The sequence below is a fragment of the Sinocyclocheilus grahami genome, unplaced genomic scaffold (genome assembly GCF_001515645.1).
Source record: "Sinocyclocheilus grahami isolate Dianchi unplaced genomic scaffold, SAMN03320097.WGS_v1.1 scaffold575.1, whole genome shotgun sequence".
NCBI lineage: Eukaryota > Metazoa > Chordata > Actinopteri > Cypriniformes > Cyprinidae > Sinocyclocheilus > Sinocyclocheilus grahami.
In genome coordinates, this window is record NW_015505754.1 from 800,822 (window position 1) to 828,287 (window position 27,466).

Genomic DNA, 27,466 nt, shown 5'->3' on the forward strand with positions numbered 1-27,466 from the left:
GAGAGAGAGAGAGAGAGAGAGCAATACATGAAGTAAAGAGAGAAAAACATATGTTCCTTAATAAACTGAATAAAGCCTGTTATTGTACACCATGTTCCAGTTCAACTACAAGTGTGTGTGAGTAAGAATCGTCAGATGAAACTGAATGAAATGGAGGGAAGGAAGAATGGAAGGATAGAGGAGAAAAGGAAGGAAAAGGGATGACACTGGGCCAAAAAAAGCTGCATTCAGAATAAAAACAAAATGAATGAACGCCTCGCTCGCTCTTGTTTCTGCCTAAATAAAACATGCACGTGTAACGCGATCTGAATCCTGTAACTTTTTCCATTTCGTTGCTCTCCTGCCCTGAATTCCTCTCACATCCACTGCGTTCTGTATTTCTGGGAATCTGCTGTTGTGTTTTCAGGCCGCAGTTATTAATAACACGTGTGCTCGGAGTCTTTACAGGAAGTGGGAGACGTACTACTCCTATTAGTCAAAACCAACTCGAATCAGTCAAAAGGGAAGAAGATTGAGCTATTATTATGGTTGTGACGAATTAAAGGAATGTTTCGGGTTCAGGCTCTGTGGTCAGCTATGTGGCATGCTTTCAAAAACCAAAGAAAATAATTTGGTTTGTAAAGGACAAATACAAGTGGTGTTTTCCAGAGAAATGTAATTTCAATTCCAATGAATCTGAAAAGAGCTTCTGGAGGGTTTAAAAACAAAATGTACAGCTCGTGATGTTAAAAAATAAAAAAAATCTGCTCTTATTTAATTTCTCATTTTCATTACAACCAACCGTAATGCTCTTTAGAAAAACTCAATTATTTCATAGTCTGTCTGAATACTGGATTCTGATTGGCTGGCAGGTATGCAGTAAAACCGTTTAATGCATAGGTAGTTCCAAGTCTGTTTAATCACTGTTCTATATTAATGCGCTGCTTTAATTGATGCACACTAACCAACACGCATCACTCCCTCGCACACACACACACACGGAGAGAGAGAGAGAGAGGTGGGAGATCAGATTGTGCTGCACACACACATAAACTTGTTGTCAACGCCCGTGATTTTTATGTAAGGGATAATCAATGGCTAGCCATGCATTAAAGGATTTTAATGCACGACGTGGAGGCAAAGAACCACCCGATGCGAAGTGCATTAAATCCTTTAATGCACGGCTAGCCATTGATTATCCCGCTTATTCTATGGTCATTTGCCAAGTTATAGACAAGATAAAACTTGTATTACTCTTTGCAGCGCAATATTTGACCGAATGGGTAAAAATGAGTTATTTTTGACAGTTATGGCTCGTTAGCGCTAGCATTCTGCCAGCTTCAAATCAGACACAGAGATGAAATAGTGTGGTAAGACGTTGCTGAGGAATATAATGTAGCGATCTAATATCTCTTTTATTTTAGTACTATATTACGCTTTAAAAAGCTTGGTCATGATAGTCGTGACAACAATGCTATTATTATATAATAACAATTACCAATACTATTTTTATATAACGGTACAAAAAGATCATTTTAAATTTGAAAATTTCAATTGGCTTTAAATTCAATAAAAGCCATATGTATGTAGAATTAGATTTGTTTTATTCTATATTGGGACATTAAATTGACATATTTTAATGAAATAAAAAATAAAAAATAAAATTAATGCTTTATTTTAAAAGTTTTTGTTTTTTTTTTTCTAAACGCATGTATCCCTGAAAATTACTATGATTTACTACAAAAATAAATAAATAAATAAATACACTTTTAAAAAATATATTCTTTAAAATATGTTCTATAAATCACTCTAGTGGACAGAAAGTTCCCAACTGAAGAATCAAACATAAATGTAACATTTATGTTGTGTTCCAATTATTTTGACACAGAGAGGATTTTCTTTTTCCCGAAAATGTAAGTTAATGTCATCGCAATGGACTAAAACTTACTTACTTTGACGTTTGGCAGGGTATAACAACTTCCCCCCCAAAAAATGTATATATATACAGTGGGTACGGAAAGTATTCAGACCCCCTTAAATTTTTCACTCTTTGTTATATTGCAGCCATTTGCTAAAATCATTTTTGGGGGATTTTCCCCCCACCTTGTTACACTTGTGGGCGGAGTTCAAAAATAACTGTCCTACAAAAAGCTTCTCGTTATGCTATATTATGACCAAATATTGGATTACATTTTTTGACAAAAACACTGAATCCAAGATATCCAAAATCCAAGATAAATAGCATAATGAGAGATTTAGAACCAACACACTAAACTGCTAAAGAAATTTCAGCACAGCGCAAGGATTAAAGATTGACGTTTTGGCTGGTTTTATACCATCTTCTGAAACTAAGTCCTGTCTCCTTCTCTTTCCTCAGGTTTTGTGCTGGTGATCGGTCTGGTGACATTCTACAGGATCGGCCCCTACACTCACCTGTCCTACGCCTGCTATGTTAACATTGCTGCTTGCTTGTTTGCCACGCTAGCGGCCGCCATGCTAATCTGGAATATTCTGCATCGCCGTGATGACTGCATGTCTCCGTCGGTCATCGTCATCAGCCGATCTCTGACCACACCCTTCAGGCCGCGCCTAGACAATGATTACGTAGAGTCGCCATGCTGACACACAAAGACACATCTCACCTGAGACAAAACACAGGGTGCATATTTAGACGGATGGACACAAATACACATGGAGAGGATTTCTATCATTTTATGTGAAATTGATCTCCTGGAAAGACTTCATGCTTAAGGATGAGGGCAGTGATACTGTGACCGCAGAAAGTGGTTTCGGACTGAAAGGAAGACTTTTGAAACTCATTAAACAGAAGTAGGACTGTGGATTGCAAAGAATACAACAGACAGATAAAGATCAAGCTGGATCTTGACACGTTTATATTCATAACTGCACTTAAGAGAAAGTAGAAGCACATTCATATGCACATGTATCTGTTATAGTTCTATGAAACATGGAGCTTCAGATTTCAAAAGGAGTCCAGGCATTGAATATTGCTCACAGGTCAATTGAATCCAGTCCTTTACAGGCCGGCATTGAATCTGCACGTCTATACATGTTTTCTGCTAATTGAAGGGAAAAAATGTTCGGATAGATTTTAATTAGGAAATTTCCAAATGTCCAATTACATTTTACTCCATTTTATTTTATTAAAAAAAAATGTTTTGTGTGTGTTTTGCATAAAGAAGCCAAGTTTATTTTTATAAACATTGCAATATTTTGCATTATGACATTACATTTATAACAAATAAGCACATTTGCCCCCAAATTCTCAATATTATGTGTTCAGATGCTTTACTTTTGAGCTTTTTTGTATTTTTTTTATTAAAACAACCATAAATTAAAGCAGTAAAACAAATATACAAAACATAAAACCATGAATTAATGTAATGAGAACTCTGGGGAAAAAAATTGCTTAATTGCCATAAAAATGTGTAATTGCTTATTTTTGTTTAAGCAAAAAGTAATTTATTATTATTATTATTATTATTAATTGAATATGAGAAGGAACAAGACAGAAATCATGGAGAATTTTTCAGTAATGAGAACTGTGGGGAAATTTAGCTTTATTACAAAGAAAATTTGCTTAATTGTTTATGCAAAAATATATATATATTATTTTTTTTTATTGTGGAGAGATATATGACACCCAAATATGGTAAAATGTGTTAAACAGAGCTGGGAGTATTATCAAATTAATCCAAAATAATCATTCTATGAATATGTGAAGGCGACAAGACGTAAATCTGGAGTAGGGATGCACGATATTATCGAACTGATATCGGAATCGGCCGATAATGGCTTTAAATGTACATATCGGCATCGGCCCAATATGAAAAATTATGCCGATATGTCTTGCCGATAAGAGGAATACGTTAAAGGGTTAGTTCCCCCAAAAATGAAAATTCTGTCATTAATTACTCACCCTCATGTCGTTTCAAACCCGTAGACCTTCGTTCCTCTTCGGAACACAAATTAAGATATTTTTGATGGAATCTGAGAGCTGTCTGACTCTGCATAGACAGCAAGGCAACTGAAATGTTCTCAAGTTCAGAGACGTAGCAAGGAGATTGGTAAAATAACCCACGTGACATCAGGGGTTCAACCGTAATTTTACGAAGCTACGAGAATACTTTTTGTGCGCAAAAGAAAAAAAAATAAAGACTTTATTCAACAATTTGTCTCCTCCGCATCACCCTGTAGTGCCATTTTGGAGAGTATCAGCTGGACGTAAACACCGTATGCTGTTTTTTGTTCTCAACCGACGAATTGTTGAATAAAGTCGTTGTTTTTCTTTTGCACACAAAAAGTATTCTCGAAGCTTCGTAAAATTACAGTTGAACCCCTGATGTCACAAGGATTCTTTTACAGATCTCCTTGCTACGTTTCTGGACTTGGGAACATTTCAGTTGTATTGCTGTCTATGCAGGGTCAGACAGCTCTCAGATTCCATCAAAAATATCTTAATTTGTGTTCCAAAGATGAACGAAGGTCTTACGGGTTTGAAACGACATAAGGGTGAGTAATTAATGACAGTATTTTCATTTTTGGGTGAACTAACCCTTGAACTCACATGTGCTCAGGGTGTGCTAGTGATTAGATCACATCAGCAGTGTGGCTCATTCTTGAAGCAAAGTTTTGTCTGACTGAAAATTAGATTCACTCTTTTGGATCGCTGCATTTAATCTGTGAAAGCATGTACAAAATTATGCGTTCGGTGTATGATAGAGTAAACAGTAATAGCACTGTGCAGTGGCAGCAGCTGCAGCTTCCCCCGGGTCCTAACGAGTTTTAATCTGTAGGGGGTGCTGTTGGCCTACTTCTAATTGAATTTAAAAGTAAAATAGCCTAAAGCAGTAATTGATGTCATAAAATAATGAGTATGTTTTGATTTAAATGTCAGAAGCTATAGCTTACATTTAAAAAAAAATCACAAACATGACACTTGTAAATTAAATCATTTTATATATACTTAATGTGTAATATGTTTTATTTTTTAAACAAATCATAAGCTCTAAAAGATTTTTTTCTCTTTTGAACTTAGACTTGATTCTCTTTTGCTTTAGACCATCTACAAATGTTAAATCTTAAAATAAAATGTTAGGATTAACACTGCATCTTTACGGAGAAAAAATGCAGCGATTGATATATATAGTTTATTTATTGTTATTTTAAAGCTTCGAGACTTGGTGTTGTTTCCAAACAAAAGGAAATATATCGGTATCGGCCAAAATAAGTTAAAAAATATCGGCATATCGGATCTCGTCAAAAATCCAATATCGTGCATCCCTAATCTGGAGGAGCAGATTCTGTGCAGGCCATGTCATTTGGTACCAAAATTATTTTAGTGACTAATGCCTGTGCATTTATCTGTGACAATACATCTGATATTACATAATCTACAAGATGCCCAATGAGGAAAATTTGTATAGTCACAATTAAGAAGGAGATGGTCTGAAAGTGATCATAATTTTATGATAGACTGGAACTATATCAGTTCAGTAAACACTAGTCATTAATATTTGCTAACCTGTGCCTGTGGTACCCATTTATGAGTATAATATAGAGCTATATTAAGTATATTATTAAAATTTCACATTTCACCCTGAGCGGGACTGGTATAATATTATTAAAGAAATAAACAAAGCCATTCAACACTCAAATGGGATTTTCTGGGTTTGACTGTGTGTGTGTGTGAGAGAGATCGGTGAGCACAGAAGAGAGTCAAGGACAGTCTGATTGAGAGGAAATTAACAGAGACACACATTATATTCTACTGTGACCCCTGATTCCAGACTGACACTTGAGCGATGATAACGAGAGTAATTAATTTTACTACATGCACAGAAACTATTGGCATAAATAAGGGACAGCTCACCTGAAAATGGTCAAAGAATCATGAAAAAAATGCATTCCACAAAAATATGAAGTAGCACAACTGTTTTCAACATGATAATACTAAGAAATGTTTCTTGAGCATATTAGAATGATTTCTGAAGGATCATGTGACACTGAAGACTGGTGTAATAATGCTGAAAATTCAGCTTTGATCACAGGAAATTACATTTTAAAATATATTTAAACAGAAAACATTTATTTTAAGTTACACAAGTTTGGAATGATAGAAAATCTTTTAGCTGCACTAACCTTTAAAAAGTTAAAGATCATATGAGGTAAAAGGTTAAAGGTCATATAAACATATCTGACAGTCTGTGACACAGGCAAACCCTACAGGGATCCGTCACAGTTCTTGAGAATGTGATTGTTAAAGATAGGCGTCAATAGATCACTCAACTCAAGCTCTTTTCCTCTTCTCGCCTTTTCATCTGTTGCTAAAATGAACTAAAACAATACAGCAGGAACGTAGCATACACACACCCCGTACAGTCATGGAAATCCGTGTCTTCTACGGTAGAGCTCTCATACACTCAGGCGTCTTTTGGGAAGCTGCTACACACACCTACATATAAACATCAGTAACCTTACAAGCACGCAAAGAACAATACAATTCCCATTACAAACATGAAAAGCACACACACCCTTCCCAAAAGCCACTTCTGTATATTTCATTCAAACAGGGAGACGGCAGTGTGTGTGTGTGTGTGTGTGTGTGTGTGTGTGTCTGTTTAGATCAGTGTTTCCCAACCTTTTTTTAGTCGCGGCACACTTTGGAAATTTTAACAATCTTGTGGCACCCTACAAAATTAATTTTGTCACAATATTTGAATTTCTAACTTCGATATGATAATTTGAAAAGTATTGATATTCGGTACAACAGGGAAGAACTGCAGAATATAATGTCATACAGATATTTTTAATATTATTTTTTAAAAATTGTCCATCAATGGTGGCAATCAGTAGGCTAATTTCTAATGAAGAAACCAATTTATATGACAGATTTTAATGTAGGCTTTTATACATATGCAAGCATTTAATTACCATTATAACTAGATATCTCACAAATTTTTGCTCATTCAGTGTTTTTTTTTATTTTACAGTGTGGTAATTTTGGTGCAGTAGCACGAAATAGCTTGATTTCAAACTTTGAATTAAATCAAAAATGACAAGTAAGCAGTCAGTAATAAAATAAGAACAAATAAAGAAATGAATATAGCACAAATAAAAAATAACAACAGGCCTTTGAAGTAAATAAATTGCTTTTTAGTTTTTCAGGTAGGTCTAACAGTAGGGTTCAAATATTAAAACATTTTTTTACCAATTATCCAAATAATGTTTAGTCCTAGAAAGCTATTATTATCAGAACACGAGAGCATAACATAGCGGTTAGCAGATCAATGAATGAGAGGGCAGCGTTACCAGAGTTGCCCATATACCACACCATGTTACAGCACAGTAGGGCTATTGCAGACAGAAACAATACTGTACTACATCCATGTTTCCTGTTGGCTCCATTTTTGAGTGGACTTTGCTGTTCCGATTCGCATGAACGGTATACGAGTGGAGCGACTGAGTGGAGCGCACACGCATAGAGCGGGATAATACGCAGAGCGTCACACCACGTGAAAGTGAATCCTGAGCAGTGAACTAATGCTCGGCAGCCGAAATTTCGGTGCATATTTAATTACTGGCTACATCAGAAATGTGTATATAAAGAAATATTATATAATAGATGCTTTTTTGAACATTTTAGCAATTAAAAAATATTAAAAAATGATTTCCGCAGCACCTCGGTTGGGAAAAACTGGTTTAGATCACTGTATCCTCTGTGGAAATATGACAGGGAATGCATTTTGTGTCTGAAATCAATGACAACACTCATACAATACAAACGTTCGGCTCACTGTTACCTCATTTATCACTAGGAAATCGTTTTTATGATAAAGATCCCTTTACATAAAACCTCCCATTTCGCTGGAATGGAGGGTAAATGGTAATCATGCCATCTCGCACGTCCTCCACATACACCCAGACCGCAGGCAGGCAGAACACAGAGGATGTTTCACTCACTCACTGTGACTCAGTCAAACACAGGCCAAATATACTTGTATTTTAAAACCTAGTAAGCTGCCTACCTAGACAGCATTTTTAGTTACGATTAACCAGGATATTAATTGGCCTATATTTTGAGATGATCAGTACAGTGTTGTTAATCTTAAGTATTAATGTTACTAAAACTAAATCTGAAATAAAAATAAATAAAAAAACGAATAAAAATTAAAACACTAAACATATAAACTAAAAGATCATTCAAAATATTAATACAAATTTTAATAGGATATAAAAATACTAAAATAGTACTGGATCAGCAAACAGCAAATTAGCTTTCATCTGCTGACATTTTCAAATATTTGTATTTTCAATTAGCTTTTATTTTTTTTATTTTCTATTTTCATTTAAGTTTTAGTAAATTTGTTGCTTTTTTATTTCTATTTAGTTTTACTTGATCACTACAGTAGTTTTTTGGCCATTAGATTCGTGTTCAAACACATCTATGATTCTCAAAAATGCTGATATATGTGATACTATAATCTCATATACTGAAGAACACACTTATCTAGTCTTTGATACGCAAACATGGAAAAAAGGTGTCGACATCTGAAGGGGCCATTCACAGGTAAAAATTGCTTTTAGCCTGACACAGTGACTAAAAATGCAGTAATCATACACAAGATGCTGAAAAAGCAGCAAGACACAGCGCCACAGCTGTGAAAGACGACCATCTAGCGCCTGCTTAAATAGAAAAACTACTAAAAAGCAGTGCAGATGAATGCAAATAGTGGCCTTAAAATCAAATGTTCTACCAGTCTGATTTATTACTTGCACATTTACTTATTATGAACCTCATCACTCTAGTAAGATGCGAGTGCATGAGTGTTGAACCGGCGTCTTTGTGCATGTACCTCTTGATGAGTTTGATGGCTTTAAATGCTTCATCCATGTCCCCTATAGTGAGGTAGAAGCTAAAGTTCAGCATGGCATCTCGGGTCTGCTTCTCGCAGCTCTCCAACCCCACAAAGTCTCGGAGGGCTCGTCGTACTACCATCTGAGGGGACGAAGGCACCTGGGGCGCAGCGGTGGGAGTCGAGACCACCTGATCTCCACCCTCACCCAGCTGAGAGGACAGAGAGAAACATTTATTAACGATACACCTTTATCAAAATGCAAACACTCCATGTAGATTATTGAAACAAATTCAAAAATATGAATGAGGAAAGAAAGAGTGATGTGTGATGATTCTTCTCCCAAATGACAGCTGGGTAATTGTGAGGTACTCACATCAGGGAGAACGAGGCCTCCCCTCCGAAATAAGAGCTTAGCAGTGACAGGACAATCAGAATAAAATCAGAATGAGAAAAATAAAACAATGCATGAAAAAAATATAGAAAAATGAAAGGGGTGAGAAATAGAGTTGCATACAGATTGACAGACAAGCATGGAGAAAGGGGAATGAAGGTGTCTGTATCTTGTGTGTCTGTACCTTGCAAATATAATAGTAATACGGTGTATCTAAAGCCAGTAGAGAGAGCAGCGTAGCAGGTTTAGGTTGTGAGTCCTGCAGGAGGAGACCATGTTCCTGTGTCACAAAGAACGTCACCACCAACACGTCCTCCTACCAGGCAGGACAAAAACCTTTTATATACACTTTAACTCAGTTAATGTGTTCGGGTCTATTATGACCCGGAAGATATACATAAAAATTTCTAAAATAAAATGCGAAACTGAGCAAAGACTTTTTTTTAAAGAGTTTTTAAGAGAGAGACAATTTAAACAAAATGATACCTTTTGCGTTTGTGTCTGTTCTGAATCAGGTATAAACTGATTTAAAAAAGGATGATGCTATGCATTTTTTTTTTTATCTTTGAGTTAGATTTGTCTTGAAAATCCTTTTGTAAATTATTTAGCCACTTTCCCATATCTCACATACAATGTTTGGACTGAATTTTGTAAAAAAAAATAAATAAATAAAGTTAAAGAAGCTTAAGTTTACTGCTATGCACATTTACTGCACTAAACTTTTTTTTTATATATATATACAAAATACATATTTTACAAAATAGGTGATAACTAATACTAACCAAAAAAAAGGAAAACAAAGCTGTAAGTTGAATCAAGTTCGACTAAAAAAAAAAAAATTAAAGCTAGAAGTCTAACCAAGTGTTCCAAATTTGAGGCTGATATCACAAAAAATGTGGTTCCTATGATATTTTATTTAGGTGCTAGATAAAAAAAATCTAATAAATTAGGTGATGAATTATGAGAGTTTAAGCTTTTAAATCATACTTAATTTATAATTAATTAAATATGATTTATGAAATAAAAATGAAAAAATATAAGTAAAATAGTAATAAAAAAATAAATATAATTCAATTAATTTCATATTCATTAGGTGGTGTTTTACCTTCTCTGTTTGTGATTGGCTGCTACAGAGGAGGTCAGAGTTCACGTGAACTGTTTCACACACAAACAGACGTGGCTCGTTCTCGTCCCAGAACTGAGAAACAGGGCAGCGGGCGGCCAACTCCCCTTCACATCGAGTTCTTAAATTTAAATACAAATTTTCACAATGAACGTTCGCTTATCTTCATCTCTGTTCCTGTGAGACCACACAAACAGAAACATAGGTACCTTTGACTGTCCTCGGACTGTGCGAGACTGCTCTCTGGCCTCCCTGTGAAGAAGTCGAAGTGAGACAGCGTGTCCAGCTCGATGTCATAGAAATACACTTTGTTATCCGGCCGCCCGTTCACCTACAATTCACAAAACACATTTATCTGTTATATACGCTATATATGATAGATTCATGTTGATAAAGCTTATATGATATGTTACTGTTTTGTTAAATTTTATGATGCCTTATCATTTTGTTATTTCTCTTCTTTTCAATAAACATTTGAGAAAAAAAAAAAGGGAATTTGTAAGTCATAATTTGGTTTTTCATAACCATTTTCCACCTGCTGCATTTTTGCAGTTCAGTTTTAATATTCTATCTTGGTCGACTAGGAAAGAGGCTTTTGCATTGTGAACATTACCATGCATCAAACTTGTATATCAAAAGAGCAAAATCCCTTTAAGAACAGTCTTTTTTGTACCTGTGCAATGAGGACGCTCAACTGACTGCCGCTGGCATTGCATTTGACTGATCTCAGAGCGCCCAGGTCAGGAATGAGCTCAGAGAGGTTCTTCATGACGCCCATGGCTTTGGCCTCCCTGTGCACACACACACACATGCATTAAACACACATATATACATTTACACACGTTTGAGTAGATTAGTGGGTGTTTACCTGCGTGTGAGGTCAAAGACTCTGACATGACACGTATCTGTTCCCACAGCCAGGTAAGATCCACACACACTCAGCTGTGTCGGGTTTCCTTCTGCTTCAGAAAACGCCAACAACTGCTTCACGGTGCCCTGGACATTCACACACACACAAACATACACTCACGAAACACAAACTTGGAAATGTGAACAGTCACTGTGTACTTTGTGTTCTATGTGTATTTTCATATGATAAAGATGGTGGATGTGTGTGTGGAGTTTGCACACGTGTGTGTGTACCTGTGGTGTGCGGATCTGGACACGGTTTGGTTCGACAGTATAAATGTTTTCTTCATGAACCACAAGAGCAGGAGACTCACACTGGAAAGAACCTGATGATAAAAACAAGAAAATTCATCATAAAATGACTCAGTGTCTCTTATATGCCCTGGCATTTAAGCAAGTCCTGATTCTGTGTGGTCCTGCACATCAGTCAAGGCATATTATACATCATTAATCTGTTGTCTGGAAATATTTTGTGTTTATGGTACCTGTGCTATGTAGGGTTTGTCCTGATGGCTCGTACACAGTGATATATTTCCCGTTCCACACCGCGACCGTATCCTGTACAAACAGATGCAGAAAAAAAACTTAATCAGCTTTTAATAAATATATACATTTTATTACATATATATATATATATAATATGTATGTGTGTGAGTGTATATATATATATATATATATATATATATATATATAAATTTAAATATATACCAAAATGTTGTTATGAAATGTTATAAAATAAAATGTTATATATTATATTTTTATATGTTATATATTTATAGTTTTTAATAAGTTAATCAAAGTTCAATTTTGCTATATATTTATATATATTTTTTTTATTTTATTTTGCTATGTATATATATAGCAAAATAGAACTTTTAAAAACATATACACAGATATAGTATATGTAACATTTCATTTTTATCTCACATTTTATTTAATCACATTTCTCACACTGATTAGATAATTTAACAAAACAATTTTTTGTTATTATTATTACATATAACATATATTTAAATAAATAATATATAAGATTTTTTAAATTATTTAGCACAATCAGACATTTTTTATAATAATATTAATCAGTTTTAACATTGCTTTTCTTTAAAAGTTGTGTAAATACATTCCACTGGTTCTGGTCATGTGGCAATAAAAAAATATTTGTGTCGTGCGCTGACTTGTTGGTTTATGGTAAAATCATCACAGTACATTTGCAGAATGAGGTGAAACTAGAAAAGTGCTGCAGTGTGAACGTGCCACATTAAATGTGTCCTACCTTGGTGACTTGCACGGCTCTGATGTGTGTGTCTGTGTGGAAGGTGATGTGTGTGTTGGTGTTGAAGTTGGCCAGGCTGAGCTGTGCTGGCGTGAGCTGCACTGCTGCCATCTGCTGGCTGTAATGAGAACACAGAACATGCTCTGACAGAATCACCACACAGCTGCTGCTGCTGCAGACGGCCAACAGATGAGAGCTCGAACCCCACTGCAGACAGACAGACAGACACAGGAGAGACTTCAACAAACTGAAGCAAGAATCAGAATTACGGTCTGGAGTAACTAATCGCATGTCATACATAATGTTGGAAATATCCCTAAATATCTAAAGCCACTGCTCACTTGTAGCTGTGAGATGTTTCCTTCCACCTCTGCTGGTGTTTGGAGTTTCCAGTGTATTTTCGTGTCTCCCTTCTGATCACTCACAGTCACCATGTGCCACAGAGCAACACGACCTCTGCTGGTACCTGCTGCTAGAACTTCTGCAGATAAAAAAACACAAAGATTCAGATTACTTTTCAACAAAATAACACTTATAAAATCACTTACATTTGTGTTTTGGCAGCTGCTTTTATACAAAATGACCTAAACTGTAGTCAAGGTATACATTTAATCAATACATGCATTGCTCTGGGAATCAAACCTATTAGCTTTTTTGTCTTTTCAATAAGAATTGAAAAAATATACATTTAAGCAAAATTTTTATTTTTATTTTTTTTTACTTTTTTGATCAATTTATGCACCCTTTCTAAATGAGAGACAGGAAAGTATTTTACAATGTTAAAAAAAGATTTCCGTTTTAAATAAATGCTGTTCTTTTGAACAAAGAAAGATCCTGAAAAAATGTATCACATTCCATAAAAATATGAAGCTGCACAACTGTTTTGAAAACTGATAACAATAATAAATGTTTCTTGAGCAGCAAATCAGCATATTAGAATGATTTCTGAAGGATCATGTGACACTTTCAGTAATGATGCTGAAAATTGTAAACCGTAGTAAAACAATACAGAAACTCAGGCAGTATTTGAGCAAGTAACAGTGGAACTCTTACGTTTAGAAGTGCAAAAAGACACACAGTTGAGAAGTTCTCCTTTCTCAAAGCCCAGAGACTCATCGAGTGACAGAGCGTAATGATCATCCAACTCCACATCCCACAACCTATACAAACACACACACACACACACACACACACACACACACACCATCAGAGCACATGCAACATCTCAGGGCAACTGCTGAGAAACTATACAACACTTTAATATACAAGGTTAAAAAAAACAAAAACACAGAGGACAAAAATTTGTTGTTAACCTGATGTGTTGTTCTCCTGATGCAGTGATGAGCAAACCGTTTTCTGTCCACACAATGTCTGCGTGCTGCACACCTCTGCCACTGAGCTTCACCTGTACACACACCAGGGTTATTATACTTAACCAAAACTTAAAAAAAAAAAAAAAAAAAAATTCTTGAAATAAAATAAATGTTAACTAAAATAAAATATATTTTTAAATTATTTTATTTCAGCTAGTTGCCATTTATTTTCATTTAATGTAACTTGGTGTACTAAAATAGCTAAAATAAAATAAATGTAATAAAAACTATGTAGACATATTTAAAAAATAATAATAATGATAATAAATGACATATCTTGATGTACTGAAATAACTAAAAACTATATAGGCATTAAAAAAAACATTTTAAATGCAAAAACACACAACATAATTGCAAAAACTTTAACTAAAATAAAATGAAATTAGAGGATGTAAATGATTGTGTGGTTGTATTCTGATATCTAACTGGCCTTGACATATGAGGTGTGATCTGATTGGCTGTTACCTTACTGATCTCCTGAGCAATTCCTTCCGGTCCAAGACTGAACTGAGAGAGCAGCAGTGAGTCTGTTACCACGGCGAGAACGTCCCTCCTCTTGGAGTACCACATAGTCTGGATCTTACTCTCAACGGAAACCAATGGCACACTCCGTGCCTGCTCATCCACGTTGTACACACTCCCTAAATAACACACACACACACGTGCGCACGATTAGAACAAACCCACAGCGACTGAACATCATTAGTATTCATCCTGTTGTCTCTCACCATCAGCAGTACTGATGTAGAATGTCAGTCCTTCCTGTGATCCCAGCGCAAACGCTGCTCCTTTATTGCTCTTCTTCCAGTTAAACATGTCCAGAGCGCTTTCATCTCCGCTAACAGCAGCACGGGCCAGCATCGCCACATCCCTACAGATATAAACACACACGGTAGGATTCTTATGCCAGATACACAGCATATAAAGAGTAGCAACTCTTGTGAAAAACATTAAAAAATACACTTCGTATGGAAATAATATACTAGTCTATAAGAGAATATACTTAAGTGTGCTATGTTTTCTTAATTTCATGCTCTAACTTTCACAACTCAAAATTTCCTCTCTAGTCTAGCTCTAACTTTTAAGGACACTGTTCAGAAATCATTATGTTACTGATGTGAGGGTTAAATGAGACTCACTCAGCAGGTGGTGGAGGTCTGAAGATGCAACACGTCAGTGGTTTACTGTAGTCATGTTTTATCAGAGGAGATCCCTGCAGTTTCCCTCTAGCATCCACCCTCCACACCGCCATAACCCCTGCCTGTATCACACACACATAATTTCAACTCAGTGCATGTAAAGCCTGAACATCAGCATTTATTATATAATACAGAGAAATATACATGTATGCAGTGTGTGTAACCTGATCTCCCGTGACCAGTCGGCTGCCGTTACTGCTCCACTCCAGCACTGTGATGCAGGCGTTGTGTGTGTTGTTGGGCAGGGGTGTGAGTTCACCGGAGGGGTGTGAGAGGAGCATGGTCTCGCCCGTCTCCCATCCCACCGCCAGCAGGGGTTTAGTCGGGTGCCACTGCAACAACGAGGGGCAGAATCCCCGTTCCACATGACAGAGCTCGACATGCTCCCCCTAGAACACACACAAATTACAGAACACATTAAAACTCAACGTCACCACTGACACTATTTCATGAAAGAATACTGGATCTTTATCATAAAATAACATTCAGATTTAACTATTACATGTTAAGTGAACTATTAAGTTTGTTAGGTTAGTAAGAATTATTATTAGGCTGTATTAATATCATGAGACACATCTTGCAACAGCAATCTAACACTGACAATATTGATTGAGAACCTATATATGTATTTGTATATATATGTATATGTATTTTATAACTACAATATAAAAAAAAAGCACTCTGTAGATGGTTTAATGTGGCTTACAGCATTAACAGAAAGTATTATGATGGTACAATGAAGGAGTCATACCATGGTATTTTGATACACACTGCATGTTTACCATATGATAATACAGTGGTATTTAAACGATAATCCAAGGTACTTCACATAGCAAAGTGTCCAATAACACGGCGTTACTATGTTAGTCTGACCAAAAAACATGGTAGTACCATGGTATTTTTTATGTAAGTGTGACTCCTCGAAGTTAACGGTTTGCTGCGCTGATAAAGTTGTAGATAAGATGTATTTCTAAAGCTTGTAAAACTATTGCGATGCTATCATGAGCTTTCTCGGTGTCATTGGCGAGGTGTAAAGGAAAATGTTGTTTACATCTGTTTTTAGCGTTAGTAAATGTGTCGCTAGCTCTGTTAGCTAATCCACACCGCGGCCTGCCGCTTTAAAAACCTTTCAAAGAACGAATGTTTAAAGAATTTACCTGAGAGCTCTTCCACTCAGCACTGCCGTTATGACCGTGTGTTTTTCGCGCAGCATATGTATAATTTAGACAATAGAAAGATGAAATTAGCGCTTAGATGTTTACGACGCGCCTTTAGCTGTGAAGCGTCTTTTTCGGTTGCCCAGACAACGCAAAAAGGAGACGAAGCGCGGAGGGGCGGAGCTAAAGCGCGGGAGATGCGTTTCAACCAATGAGGTGCAAGCGAGTGGAATAGCTAATAAGGTGTGTTTTGTTATTATGGTTTCAGCACATGTATGTATATATTAGGGCTAAAATGGGGTTATTGGGGTAACCGCAGCTTGATAATATGAGTTTGCCGTCAATAATTAACACATTTGTATTTGTATTTAATTTAAACATAGTTTGGTCTGGAATAGAGGAGAGCTGGAACAGATTTCGGTAACATTTATTAAGGCCTTGTCAGATTTGGTGGCTCTGCTGTATTTCTGTTGCTTTTCACATCAGAGCAATAGGCTTTCTAATATATAAAATTGAGGTTCTTAGACACCACTGGAGTGAATTTGGGTAACATTAAAGCCATTCTGGGTGAAATAGTGGAGGTGAACAGATTTCGGTAACCTGTTATGCTGCCTTTTGACACTGCTTTATGTTTTCTGCTTTTCACATCAGAGCAATATGCTTTCTGGACTAAGAAACAGAGGAGATTAGATATCATCAGAGTGAATTTGGGTAACATTAAAACCATTCTGGGTGAAATCAAGTGGGGTAACAGCTTTTGGTAACCTTTATTTATGCCTTGTCAGGTAATCGATTTCGTTAACCTGTTACCCTGCTGTATATCTGTAGCTGTTCATATCAGACTCAAATGCTTTCTAAGACATACAATTATGAGTTTTCCCTAAAAGCACAGCATAAAATGTAAAGAACTTTGTTTTGTGAACAGAAGTCTTCAATGACCCCCAAAAGCTCTTTATTTTACAGTCACTAAAACATTAGTAGTACAAAAATAACTCAAAACATGAAAACCAAAGAACAATGCCACAGTAATTAGGGATGCATCATGTCAGGGTCATAAAATCTTCTCCAGATGAGGGTGTGATATTGTCAGCCTTCCTCAGGTTTCCATATCTGGGATTTGCAGCTGAGTTTTGAGGTTTTTGTCCAGCAGAATTAAACTCTGTACCGCCAAACTCCTGCAGTCTGCATCACAATCATTCTCCGCCACATCTGCACGCAATAACACATTTATGAATAACATGCACATCTACAAACACATAAAAAGTCATACAAACACTCTACCTGCTAGCCAGGCTCTGGTCTCCATCAGGTCATCACCAAGTTCTGTGAGTAAGTTCTCACCAGGCATGCTCAGAAACACACCACAAACCGCAAACACAACACCCCTCCGCACCATCCTATAGTTAAACCAAGAGAGAGTGTAACATCATGACGTGCAGTATATGCATGTAATATAATGCATCCTAGAACACAAGCTTACTGGTCAGTGTGGAAGCGCACGGTCCAAACAAAATCCAGCAGAGCTCGGCCCATCTGAGACGCAACCTGAAATAAAACATCAATGATTATATGAAGTGTGTATTATTCCTAATAGGGCTGCACCATTTGAGGAATAAATCAAATTGCAATTTTTCTGAGATTTGAGATTTAAATGCAATTTAAAATTCCAAGTTTGCTGTGCTTGTTTGCACAGCAAAGTTTTGTTATTATACATCAATATGACTATAAAATAATAATAATAATTATTATTACTAATTTAAATACAAAAAAAAATCTAAATTACTATTGTAATATTTCACTGCAAAATAAAATGGAGTATTTAAGTTTTTTTTTTAATGCAACTGCGATTTAAAATGCAATTTTAAAAAATCCAGGTTTGCTGTGCTTGTTTGCAGGGATGCACAATTTGGCCAAAATGTTGTGATTATATATCAATATGGCAAATAATAATAAGAAGAAGAACAACAACAACAACAAAAAGAAGAATTATGATGCTGATGCTTATTATTATTACTAAATAAAAAAATAAAATTTCTAAATAAAAACAAAACAAGAAATATTACTATTGTAATGTTTCACTGTTAAAGAAAAAATAAGTGTTTAATAAAAAATATTATATAATAATAATTATTATTATTATTTTAGATTGTAACATTAAAATTACAATACTATTATTTATGGCTGTCTTAATTTCTTCATTTTCCAAATTTGATCTTCCATTTGCATTAATAAAAAAGCTAAATCACCTCATTTATTTCCAAAATGATAACTGGACACTTATGTGTAACATACTGCAGCATGTTTAAGTGTGCATAGATTGTGCAATGCATATTGCGTTTGTTTATGATTGTACCGGTGCATTGATGGCCAGGTGCATGAGCAGCCCAAGAGTGTGCAGCAGTCTTCCTAACACTAGATGATCACTCCCCAGAAGGTCAAAGGTCACCTGCGGCCTATAACAAAACATGAAATCAGTGCAATAATGTAACATGAGCTAAAGAAAATCTGTGCATGCAAACAGACCTGTCATAGCTCCTGAGCAGCGGGAAGAAGAAGAAACCCGCGACCGGTGCATAACGGTTGGGAACGGCTTTAACAGATTGAGTCCCACCCTGAATAGAATGAATTAAACATTAATATTAGACATCATTTCATTGTTAACGTGCAATATGCACCTTTGTGAGGGCGTCTTACCTTGCTAATTCGTCTGGTTTTACTCTGGATTCGTTTTTCCACAATCTGCCGCCAGTGTGTGATGTCATCACACTGCTCTAGAGCTGTCACTGCACTGATTGGCTGAGCTCCAGCGTGCTTATTTATGATTGGCTCAGACAGTTCCTGGGCGGAGAGAGTAAGAACCTGGAACAGTAGAAGTGTTCGTTTAGTGGTTGAGAAGTCACATGTGTCACACGACCCTTCAGAAATCATTCTAATATGCTGATTTCCTGCTCAAGAAACATTTCTAATTATTATCAATGTTGAAAACAGTTGTGCTGCTTCATATTTTTGTGGAAACCGTGATAAATTTTTTCCAGGATTCTTTACATCGGTCTGACCTCCAGAATGTCCATTCTCTGTCTCAAGCTGTAGTTGAGAGAGTAGAACTCTGTCGTCCAATAATCTACAACCTACATGAGATAAAAAGCATAGTCACTTCCATATGCTCCTATGTAGAGCTGAGTGTGTTTGTGATCATCTGTCTGATGTCTCACCGGTTTGACGTCTGTAACAGTGAGGGCCACCATAGCGTTCTGCCGGAGCGTGTGGAAGTGTGGTGTGCTGTATCTGTCCTCCAGGTGGAGCAGCACTTTACTGAACTGAACACTCACCTGTAATACACACTCAAACTAATGAGTAATGAGATATACAAGAGTTTAATCATTAAAAGTCTGCTGCGATGACCTCTGACCTCTTGTGTGGCCTTCACATTCTTCCTAAAGAGAGCTTCTGCCTGTTGCAGACTGAGTTCAACCCTTTCAGCATCATCAGACGACATTAATGCTGCAAATAAAAGACACGGTCAATGAAATGGCCTCAGAAAATGATCTAAAAAAAACCTGCAAATAGACAGTTAAAGGTCTGTGATTGCAGGGTGATCATCCTTAACTAAAACTAAAACAATTCAAACATTTTTGTTAATTGAAATAAAATAAAATATAAATATTAGATTAAAAACTAACTTATTTCAGTTCATTTTAAACATTTCTAATTTTCATTTAGTTTAAGTTAAAACAATAAAATTACTACAATTATACACACACACACACACATATATTACAAAAAACATATATTACAAAAAAATTTACTAAAGTTAAAATGAAAACTGAAAGTATGAAAATAAAAGCTCATTCAAAGTTGAAGCACTAAATTAGCTGGAAACTGGAAATAAAATAAATTAGGGCTGTCAACGTTTGCGATTAATTTTACAATCCTTAACGCGTTAAAATAATTTAGCGCAATTAACGCAAAATTACTGAAGCACAATTTCTATTCTAACCCTTTAACCCGACATTTTAAACATTTCTAATTTTCATTTAGTTTAAGTTAAAACAATAAAATTACTACAATTATACACACACACACACACATATATTACAAAAAACATATATTACAAAAAAATTTACTAAAGTTAAAATGAAAACTGAAAGTATGAAAATAAAAGCTCATTCAAAGTTGAAGCACTAAATTAGCTGGAAACTGGAAATAAAATAAATTAGGGCTGTCAACGTTTGCGATTAATTTTACAATCCTTAACGCGTTAAAATAATTTAGCGCAATTAACGCAAAATTACTGAAGCACAATTTCTATTCTAACCCTTTAACCCGATTTTGCTTCTCTGCTTGCGATTAGATCATTTAAGCCGCTAAACTCCGGGAAAGTTTTCAGTCCACTGATCCAGTAAGCGAATGCACAGGGCATCACAGTATGGTAAGGGGTGTAACATTTCCGTCACACGCTTGAGGTATTCGGCCAATCACAACGCACTGGATAGCTGGCCAATCAGAGCACACCTCGCTTTTCAGACCGATGAGCTTTGTAAAAATCGACGCGTTTCAGAAAAGCGGGGCATAGAGGAGAAACAATAATGTACAGTATGTGGAAAATAGTGTGGTTTTTGAACCTTAAACCGCATAAACACATTTCATTACACCAAATACACAAAATAATGTTCTTTTTAGCAGCATCATATGACCCCCTTTAATAAAAACTGTAATATTGTGTAAATAATACTTAAATAACACTTTTTGACTGTAGATCACCTTCCAGACAGTCTCTGACGTAACGGGGCGGTGCAGATTTCTTCTTCTCCTGATCAGCTGACATGTCATATGGAGTCAGATCATCATCACTTAGAGAAGAGTAGGCACGTCATTTCAAGAGAAATGTTATTAGTGAGCAACATCACTGGACGTAGAGTTCTCATGTGTGTTTATGTGTACCTGTCCAGTTCAGAATCACTCCCGCGACCAGCTTCTGATGGCACTGACTGACCTGCTGAACCCTCAACTTTAGACTCTGGTTGAAGACTGAAACAAAATGTCAAAAAGTCATAGAGGTGTCACATAGAGCAAATTTTCATTTTAAAATTAGTTGCATCGGTCTAAAAGTCACATTTTATCATTACAAAATACTGGTAAATATAACCAAACGTTTGCAAACATTAAAAACACTAGAAATATGTACTTTAGTTCTGCTCACTTCAAAAAAAAAATCCTTTAAATATTAAGGTATTCAGAACAGGAATGAAAAACATAAATTATAGAGGCATTTGTTATAAACAACATTTATTATAAACATCAAGCCTATACTAATTTATTTAAAGCGAAACTACCGACATGTGGGAAACGTGTTATACAAATAAACTTTTATGCTGTATGAATACAGATGTTTTCCATGCTTGACATTAATTGCATTACATAAGTTGTTTTAGAATATAAGCTGCAGCATGTTTCAGATGATTAAAAAAACGTATATACCAGAAAATATGGTAAACAAAATAATGACATGAAGTGTGTATTTTACCTAGTGGAGGTATCAGGCCACTGTTGTTCATCATCCTCATCCTCAACAGATGGAGACTCCATTAATGACTTCAGCTCTCTGGTCTCCTCATCCGCCTCATACTGACACATAAAAACATGGCAATGCTTAATTAGCATTGAGAGTCAAGGAATGAAACACAAATATCTCAAGTTCACAGTTGTAATAGTAGAAATGTGATGAGCACATCTATAACTTTTGCAATATGCAAGATGCTTTCATCTTGCTAACCTGGAATTTTAATTGTGATCCTGATGTGTCTAATTTGTGACTGAGACACTCGCCCACGATCATACCCATCCGACGAATACGCTCGATACTGCTGTCTAGACGACACTGGACACCTCCCAGCATGCACTGAAACATCTCTGTATGAAAGGAAACCTCATAATACACCAGAAAAATGTATGCAGCTGTACATAAATTAAATAAGGAAAAAAGCTGCACATTTGAATGTATGCGTGTGCATTACCTTGTCGTAGTTCTTGTATTTCAGAATGGCTGAGTAAAGCCACACACAGCAGCAAAGCTTTACTGACGTACAGCTGCTGTTCGACAGATGTGTGTTTGACGGCACTGCTGTTACACCACACCTGACACACACTCCGAAGGACCTACACACATCAGTTAGAACTTCTCTTAAACAACTTCTTTTGCATTACATGCAAAAATGACTTATGAGAACGACTGACACAATAGTTATCATCATACCTGTTTGAGCAGCGTCCGACGCTCTGAATCCAGAGCCAAATAACCAAGAACAGACTTTAACAACGCAGTCTGAGATCATAGAGAGACAGTAAAATTAAAACATCAATACTTTTAATCAGCATGGTTGCATTAAATTGATCAAAAGTGACAGTAAAGACATTTATAATGTTACAAAAAATTTCAATTCAAATAGATGATATTCTTTTGGACTTTCTGTTCATCAAAGAATCCTTAAAAACATGCATCACAGTTTCCACAAAAATATGAAGCAGCACAACTGTTTTCAACATTGATAATAATCAGAAATGTTTCAAAGCAGCATATCAGAATGATTTCTGAAGATCATGTGACACTGAAGACTGGAGAAATGATGCTGAAAATTCAGCTTTGATCACAAGAATAAATTACATTTTCTTTAATATATTACATTAGAAAACAGTTATTTTAAATTGTAATCATATTTCATAATATTACTGTTTTTACTGTATTTCTGATTAAATAAATGCAGCCTTGGTGAGCAGAAGAGTCATCTTTCAAAAACAAAAAAAGTGTACTATGTTTTTAACAGCAGTGTATGTTATGCTTTAAAAATTGAGAATGTATTTTTCTTATTTTGTCATCCTTTAATCATTTTTATGGTATCTGATAATTATAATGGTATTTTGATGCAAATGTCAACGTCTTGAATAATTACAATATTTCTATACCATGGTATTTTTTATAGTATTTTAAAGAATAGGACGGTATTACCATTACTACAGTGTCCAAAAACGAAGATATTACTTTTTAGTAAAGAATGTAAAAGGTAACATTCTTATTTGTTGTTAATATTTTGTTGTTATTGATATTGTTCTTATTACTCACTGTGTGCTGGTACTGCTGCAATAACAGTTTATGAGTGAGAACAAACTGAGCTTTCTTATTGGTCACCACCAGGTTTCCCATCAGCCTGGACACAGCAGCCGCTCTGAAACACACACTTGTGTCAACTTACAACTCATTCATTAAGAATTCATTACTGTTAATAACCTCCTCTCCTACCCACTGAGGCTGCGTATGAGTCCTGTGATGACGCACTCTGTGCATCTTTCTGGAACCTTCTCCAGCAGTCTCTGCGTCACACGCTGCCACAGTGGGTCCACACGGGTCAGGGATGAGAGCCGGGGGGCCAGAGTCTCAAAAATCGGAGCTACATAGAAATACACACAGATACTAATGCAGCAGACAGGTTGCAATCAGTGAAGGAAAATTCCATTCGTAACTTAAAAATGAAACTTACAGCTGTATCCTTGGATACACACTTTTCCCAAAACCTGAGCCACAAACCCAAGAGAGCAGTCTTGTCCCGCTATACCAGAAAGATACACGTGAGCGAGGCACAATAAGACAGATGGACACCAAATATACATTCAATTATGCAGTAGGTGCATCAGTGCATTAAAATACACAGTGGCTGCAATGATGCATTAAAATATGCAGTGATTATGATGATACAAATATGCAGTGGTTGTAACAATGCATTAAAATATGTAGTCTTTGCAATCATGTATTAAAATATGCAGTGGCTGCAATGATGCATGCAAATATAAAGTGGCGGTTATGATGCATTAAAGAATGTAGTGGTTGTAATTATACATTAAAATATTATGTGGTTGCAACAATGCATAAAACATTCTGTGGTTGCAATGATGCATTCATATATGAAGTAGCTGTAATGCAGTAAAATATACAGTGGTTGCAATGATGCATTAAAATATGCAGTGAATGCATCGATGCATTAAAATATACAGTGAATGCATCAATGCATTAAAATATGCAGTGGATGCATCAATGCATTAAAATACATAGTGGTTGCAATGATGCATTAAAATATGCAGTGATTATGATGATACAAATATGCAGTGGTTGTAGCAATGCATTAAAATATGCAGTCTTTGCAATCATGCTTTAAAATATGCAGTGGTTGCATGATGCTTTACATATGTGGTGGTTGCAATTATGCATTCAAATATGTAGTGGTTGCAATGATGTTTTAAGCATGTGTTGTGTGTACCTCTGAGAGCACAGCACGTCTTCTCCAGGGAGTCCAGCATGCTGGCGGCCAGCAGTGGGTAGTACTGCTGTGGTAAGAAGGCGTCAGGTGTGTCTGTGTGCAGATGGTTGCAGGTGATGGAGGGTAAAGCTGCAAGGTGGCCAATGATGGTCTCTCTTAGCTGGGGAGAGTCTGAACAGGCTCCGCCCACCTCACATCTGGACCACAATAACACCTGGAGACGACCTGCAGAGAGGAACTTCTCCAGTACAGACATGCATCGCTCCAGAGCCGCACTCTCGCTGTGTGTGCAAGAGACACAACACATCATTAGTACAGCACTGACATAACATAACAGATAGATAGATAGATATTGATGTCATACCCTGTGGAGCTGATGGTGTCCAGCAAAAGCAGCAGTGTTTGGTCCGGTGGCCCCCTGAGGAACATCTCACACCAGAGCTTCTTGATCTCCTCATCATCACACAACCCGCCGAAGCAGTGCGCGCTCACCAGCACCTGAATTGTGTGTGTGTAGTGAAGGCGCGTGAACTCGCCGTCCTCCAGGTTGCGCATGAGTGTGCGTAGCACGTGCACGATCTCCCCGGGGTCTCGTGAGGCGGAGAGAGTCCTCAAGCACGAGTCTACCTGCAGCCGCACCAGCGCCTCGGACCCCATGACGTCACGGAAACCGATGCTTGGCTGAAGATCCAGTTTAATGCAGCATCACTTCTGCAACATAATATTAAAATATCACTGAATACATTGGGCAGTTGGACGAGGCTTGTCATATGCAGGTCATATACAACATATAATCATTTAAATGAACCCCTTAACTGTCAACTCACATTTTTGAACATAGACGTGAAAGTGCACTATTCCAAACTTTAATTTTAATAATTCATGAATAAAACATTTTGTAACATGATTTTGATGCCCCATTTTCATGGTAATGCAATGTCTGATTTTAAAATGGCTTTCAAAGGATGAATTTTGAGATTTAAAGTTTTCAGTTGATATATGATTTCTGATGATTTCTAAAGTGTGCTTGAGAAAAAGGCAACAAAGAAGACTTTTTTTGCTACAAAGGTCAGAACTCCTGTTATGATGTAGATTTTTGAGGTGCACTCTTGTCATAAATTACTTTTCCAACATAATTTTTCTAACAAAAAACTGTGGTAAAATATTTATTTGGGAGTCTCAGACCTTTCCAACGATATAAATTTGTCATGATTAGATTAGGATTTAATTGTAATATAGTGAAATAAACGTAGGTGTCCCACAGAGATGCAATTATTGATTTACAGTATCGTATCAGAGCTGCATAACTACAAACCTCATTGGATAACCATATATATACTATATGAATACCATAACGTTAATGTATGTAACGTTAAGAGATTATATAGTAAACGTACTTAACTTGGTTATAGTTTTAAAGTCATTCCGTGATGATAAAACATGAAATAACTGGCCGCATCAGTCGTGTTGACATAACTCCATGTGATTGCGCTCTAATACCTGTCCGTGTAGAAGCAGACCGTCTGAACAAAGGTTCCTATCGGAACCATTCCATAAGAGTTCACTACAGAACACGCCAACCTTCTTAGGCTTATTCTTTGTTAATCACTTCCTTATTAATTCATTTACTAGGCCCATCAAGAATAAGTTAGTTAATCATTATAAAAGCATTTGTGCAACAACTGTTTAAAATAATTCCCTTTTCATTTCTACGTGTGAACAAACACTGGTTATATCAATATCAACATTTTAATATTATCACCTATATCAGCAGAGCTGGGTAGATTACTTGAAAATTGCAATCCGCAACTGATTTCAAATTACATGACAAAAAATGTAGTTAGTATCGTAATCCATTACATTTCACATTTTAGGTAATATATATAATAACTTTTGGCCTAACTCGTTTATCATATTGATTTAAATAGGATAATATTGTACCAGATTGATATAAAAATGCAAAGAAAATATATTACATTTCTTGTTATTAATATAATGAAGTGCACTAAACATTATTTTACATCAAGGTTTCCCAAACTGGGGCTTGTTTGTTTAATGGAAAGCTGATAAATAAATCATAAAAATTTAAAATGAAAAGAAATCATTTTAAAATAACAACAATCAAAATAACACACTTAGTAAAAAGATCATTTAATTTAAATGAAGATAATTCAAATAAAAATGCATGTGTTCATCAGTAGTTGATGCGATGTTGAAACGTTGAGAAACAAACTGGAATGGTTTTTGTAAATCCAGGCCTCAAATGCTGTGTGGCCTCTCGGTTGTGTGCCATTTTAAGGTAATAACTTCTGGTGCCATTCGCTTCCTTATTTTACCTGTAAGAAAACAGCCCGTTATGCTACTTGATATTACAAAATTATATTTGTTGTCATATTGTTTTAATTTATAATCATAATCATGAACACTGGTAAATGGCACTTTATTTTGCTAAATAAGGTGGATAAAAAACATACAGTAGGTTAACAGGGCTGGATTTCAATGATTGCATCAGGTTTTTCAAATGCCTTTGCATTTAATTTTTATTCATTTATTTGCTGTTCAATCTCAAAAAGTACAAAAACTTGTAGAACAGGCCCAAAAGTAGGCTTGATTCTCTGATTATGTTTATCCATACCGTGAGGACTTGCATTCGCACTGATCAATTCTATTCTGCTCGTCTGGTGTTTATGTTCAGGACGCATTAAAAAATAAGAAACATCCACAAAGAACTTATTTGCACTTCATTTATTGGTGACTAATTTTATTTTCATTTTTCTTTTAACCTTCATACAATTATTTGAAAATCTATAAGACCCCCAAACAGTAAAAGATACATCTTAGGGGGGCATTTTCAAAAGAAAGCAAAACATTCAACAG

The 27,466-nt window shown here is 35.9% G+C and overlaps 3 protein-coding genes across 5 annotated transcripts in view; 1 reads left to right on the forward strand and 2 right to left on the reverse strand.

Annotated features, from left to right (window-relative positions):
• LOC107556674 (transmembrane protein 204-like) overlaps positions 1 to 3,294 on the forward strand; it is a 12,629-nt gene extending 9,335 nt beyond the window's left edge. The window contains exon 3 of the mRNA XM_016239837.1: positions 2,357 to 3,294. Coding sequence (XP_016095323.1) covers positions 2,357 to 2,601 — 245 coding nt within the window. The 3' untranslated portion in view covers positions 2,602 to 3,294. The remainder of the gene's footprint in view (positions 1 to 2,356) is intronic.
• The window catches only part of LOC107556638 (intraflagellar transport protein 140 homolog), a 36,236-nt gene extending 20,227 nt beyond the window's left edge, over positions 1 to 16,009 (reverse strand). The window contains exons 1-18 of the mRNA XM_016239774.1: positions 15,986 to 16,009; positions 15,291 to 15,515; positions 15,067 to 15,188; positions 14,656 to 14,798; positions 14,393 to 14,568; positions 13,868 to 13,959; positions 13,608 to 13,714; positions 12,896 to 13,035; positions 12,555 to 12,761; positions 11,767 to 11,839; positions 11,516 to 11,607; positions 11,241 to 11,368; positions 11,046 to 11,163; positions 10,582 to 10,703; positions 10,355 to 10,493; positions 9,434 to 9,565; positions 9,232 to 9,267; positions 8,856 to 9,067 (exon numbers count right to left, since the gene is read on the reverse strand). Coding sequence (XP_016095260.1) covers positions 8,856 to 9,067; positions 9,232 to 9,267; positions 9,434 to 9,565; positions 10,355 to 10,493; positions 10,582 to 10,703; positions 11,046 to 11,163; positions 11,241 to 11,368; positions 11,516 to 11,607; positions 11,767 to 11,839; positions 12,555 to 12,761; positions 12,896 to 13,035; positions 13,608 to 13,714; positions 13,868 to 13,959; positions 14,393 to 14,568; positions 14,656 to 14,798; positions 15,067 to 15,188; positions 15,291 to 15,515; positions 15,986 to 16,009 — 2,288 coding nt within the window. The remainder of the gene's footprint in view (positions 1 to 8,855; positions 9,068 to 9,231; positions 9,268 to 9,433; positions 9,566 to 10,354; positions 10,494 to 10,581; positions 10,704 to 11,045; positions 11,164 to 11,240; positions 11,369 to 11,515; positions 11,608 to 11,766; positions 11,840 to 12,554; positions 12,762 to 12,895; positions 13,036 to 13,607; positions 13,715 to 13,867; positions 13,960 to 14,392; positions 14,569 to 14,655; positions 14,799 to 15,066; positions 15,189 to 15,290; positions 15,516 to 15,985) is intronic.
• Positions 16,010 to 17,139: 1,130 nt separating this feature from the next.
• LOC107556672 (telomere length regulation protein TEL2 homolog) lies at positions 17,140 to 26,136 on the reverse strand. 3 transcript variants are annotated; one of them, XM_016239835.1, is made up of 21 exons: positions 26,090 to 26,136; positions 24,954 to 25,300; positions 24,590 to 24,870; positions 23,816 to 23,884; positions 23,578 to 23,725; positions 23,401 to 23,503; positions 22,537 to 22,605; positions 22,298 to 22,439; positions 22,057 to 22,193; positions 21,808 to 21,908; positions 21,225 to 21,311; positions 21,045 to 21,133; positions 19,693 to 19,784; positions 19,496 to 19,612; positions 19,340 to 19,411; positions 18,978 to 19,142; positions 18,807 to 18,895; positions 18,637 to 18,736; positions 17,764 to 17,828; positions 17,565 to 17,680; positions 17,140 to 17,492 (listed from the first exon to the last, which is right to left on the reverse strand). In XM_016239835.1, exons 2-21 carry the CDS (start codon positions 25,244 to 25,246, stop codon positions 17,380 to 17,382), a joined length of 2,448 nt encoding a protein of 815 aa, XP_016095321.1. In that variant the 5' UTR covers positions 25,247 to 25,300; positions 26,090 to 26,136; the 3' UTR covers positions 17,140 to 17,379. The 3 variants fall into 3 exon arrangements, with proteins under 3 accessions (XP_016095321.1, XP_016095322.1, XP_016095320.1); XM_016239836.1 differs by lacking the exon at positions 26,090 to 26,136 and adding an exon at positions 25,992 to 26,083; XM_016239834.1 differs by lacking the exon at positions 26,090 to 26,136 and adding an exon at positions 25,987 to 26,083 and having other exon boundaries at positions 17,141 to 17,492.
• Between the last annotated feature and the right edge of the window lie 1,330 nt (positions 26,137 to 27,466).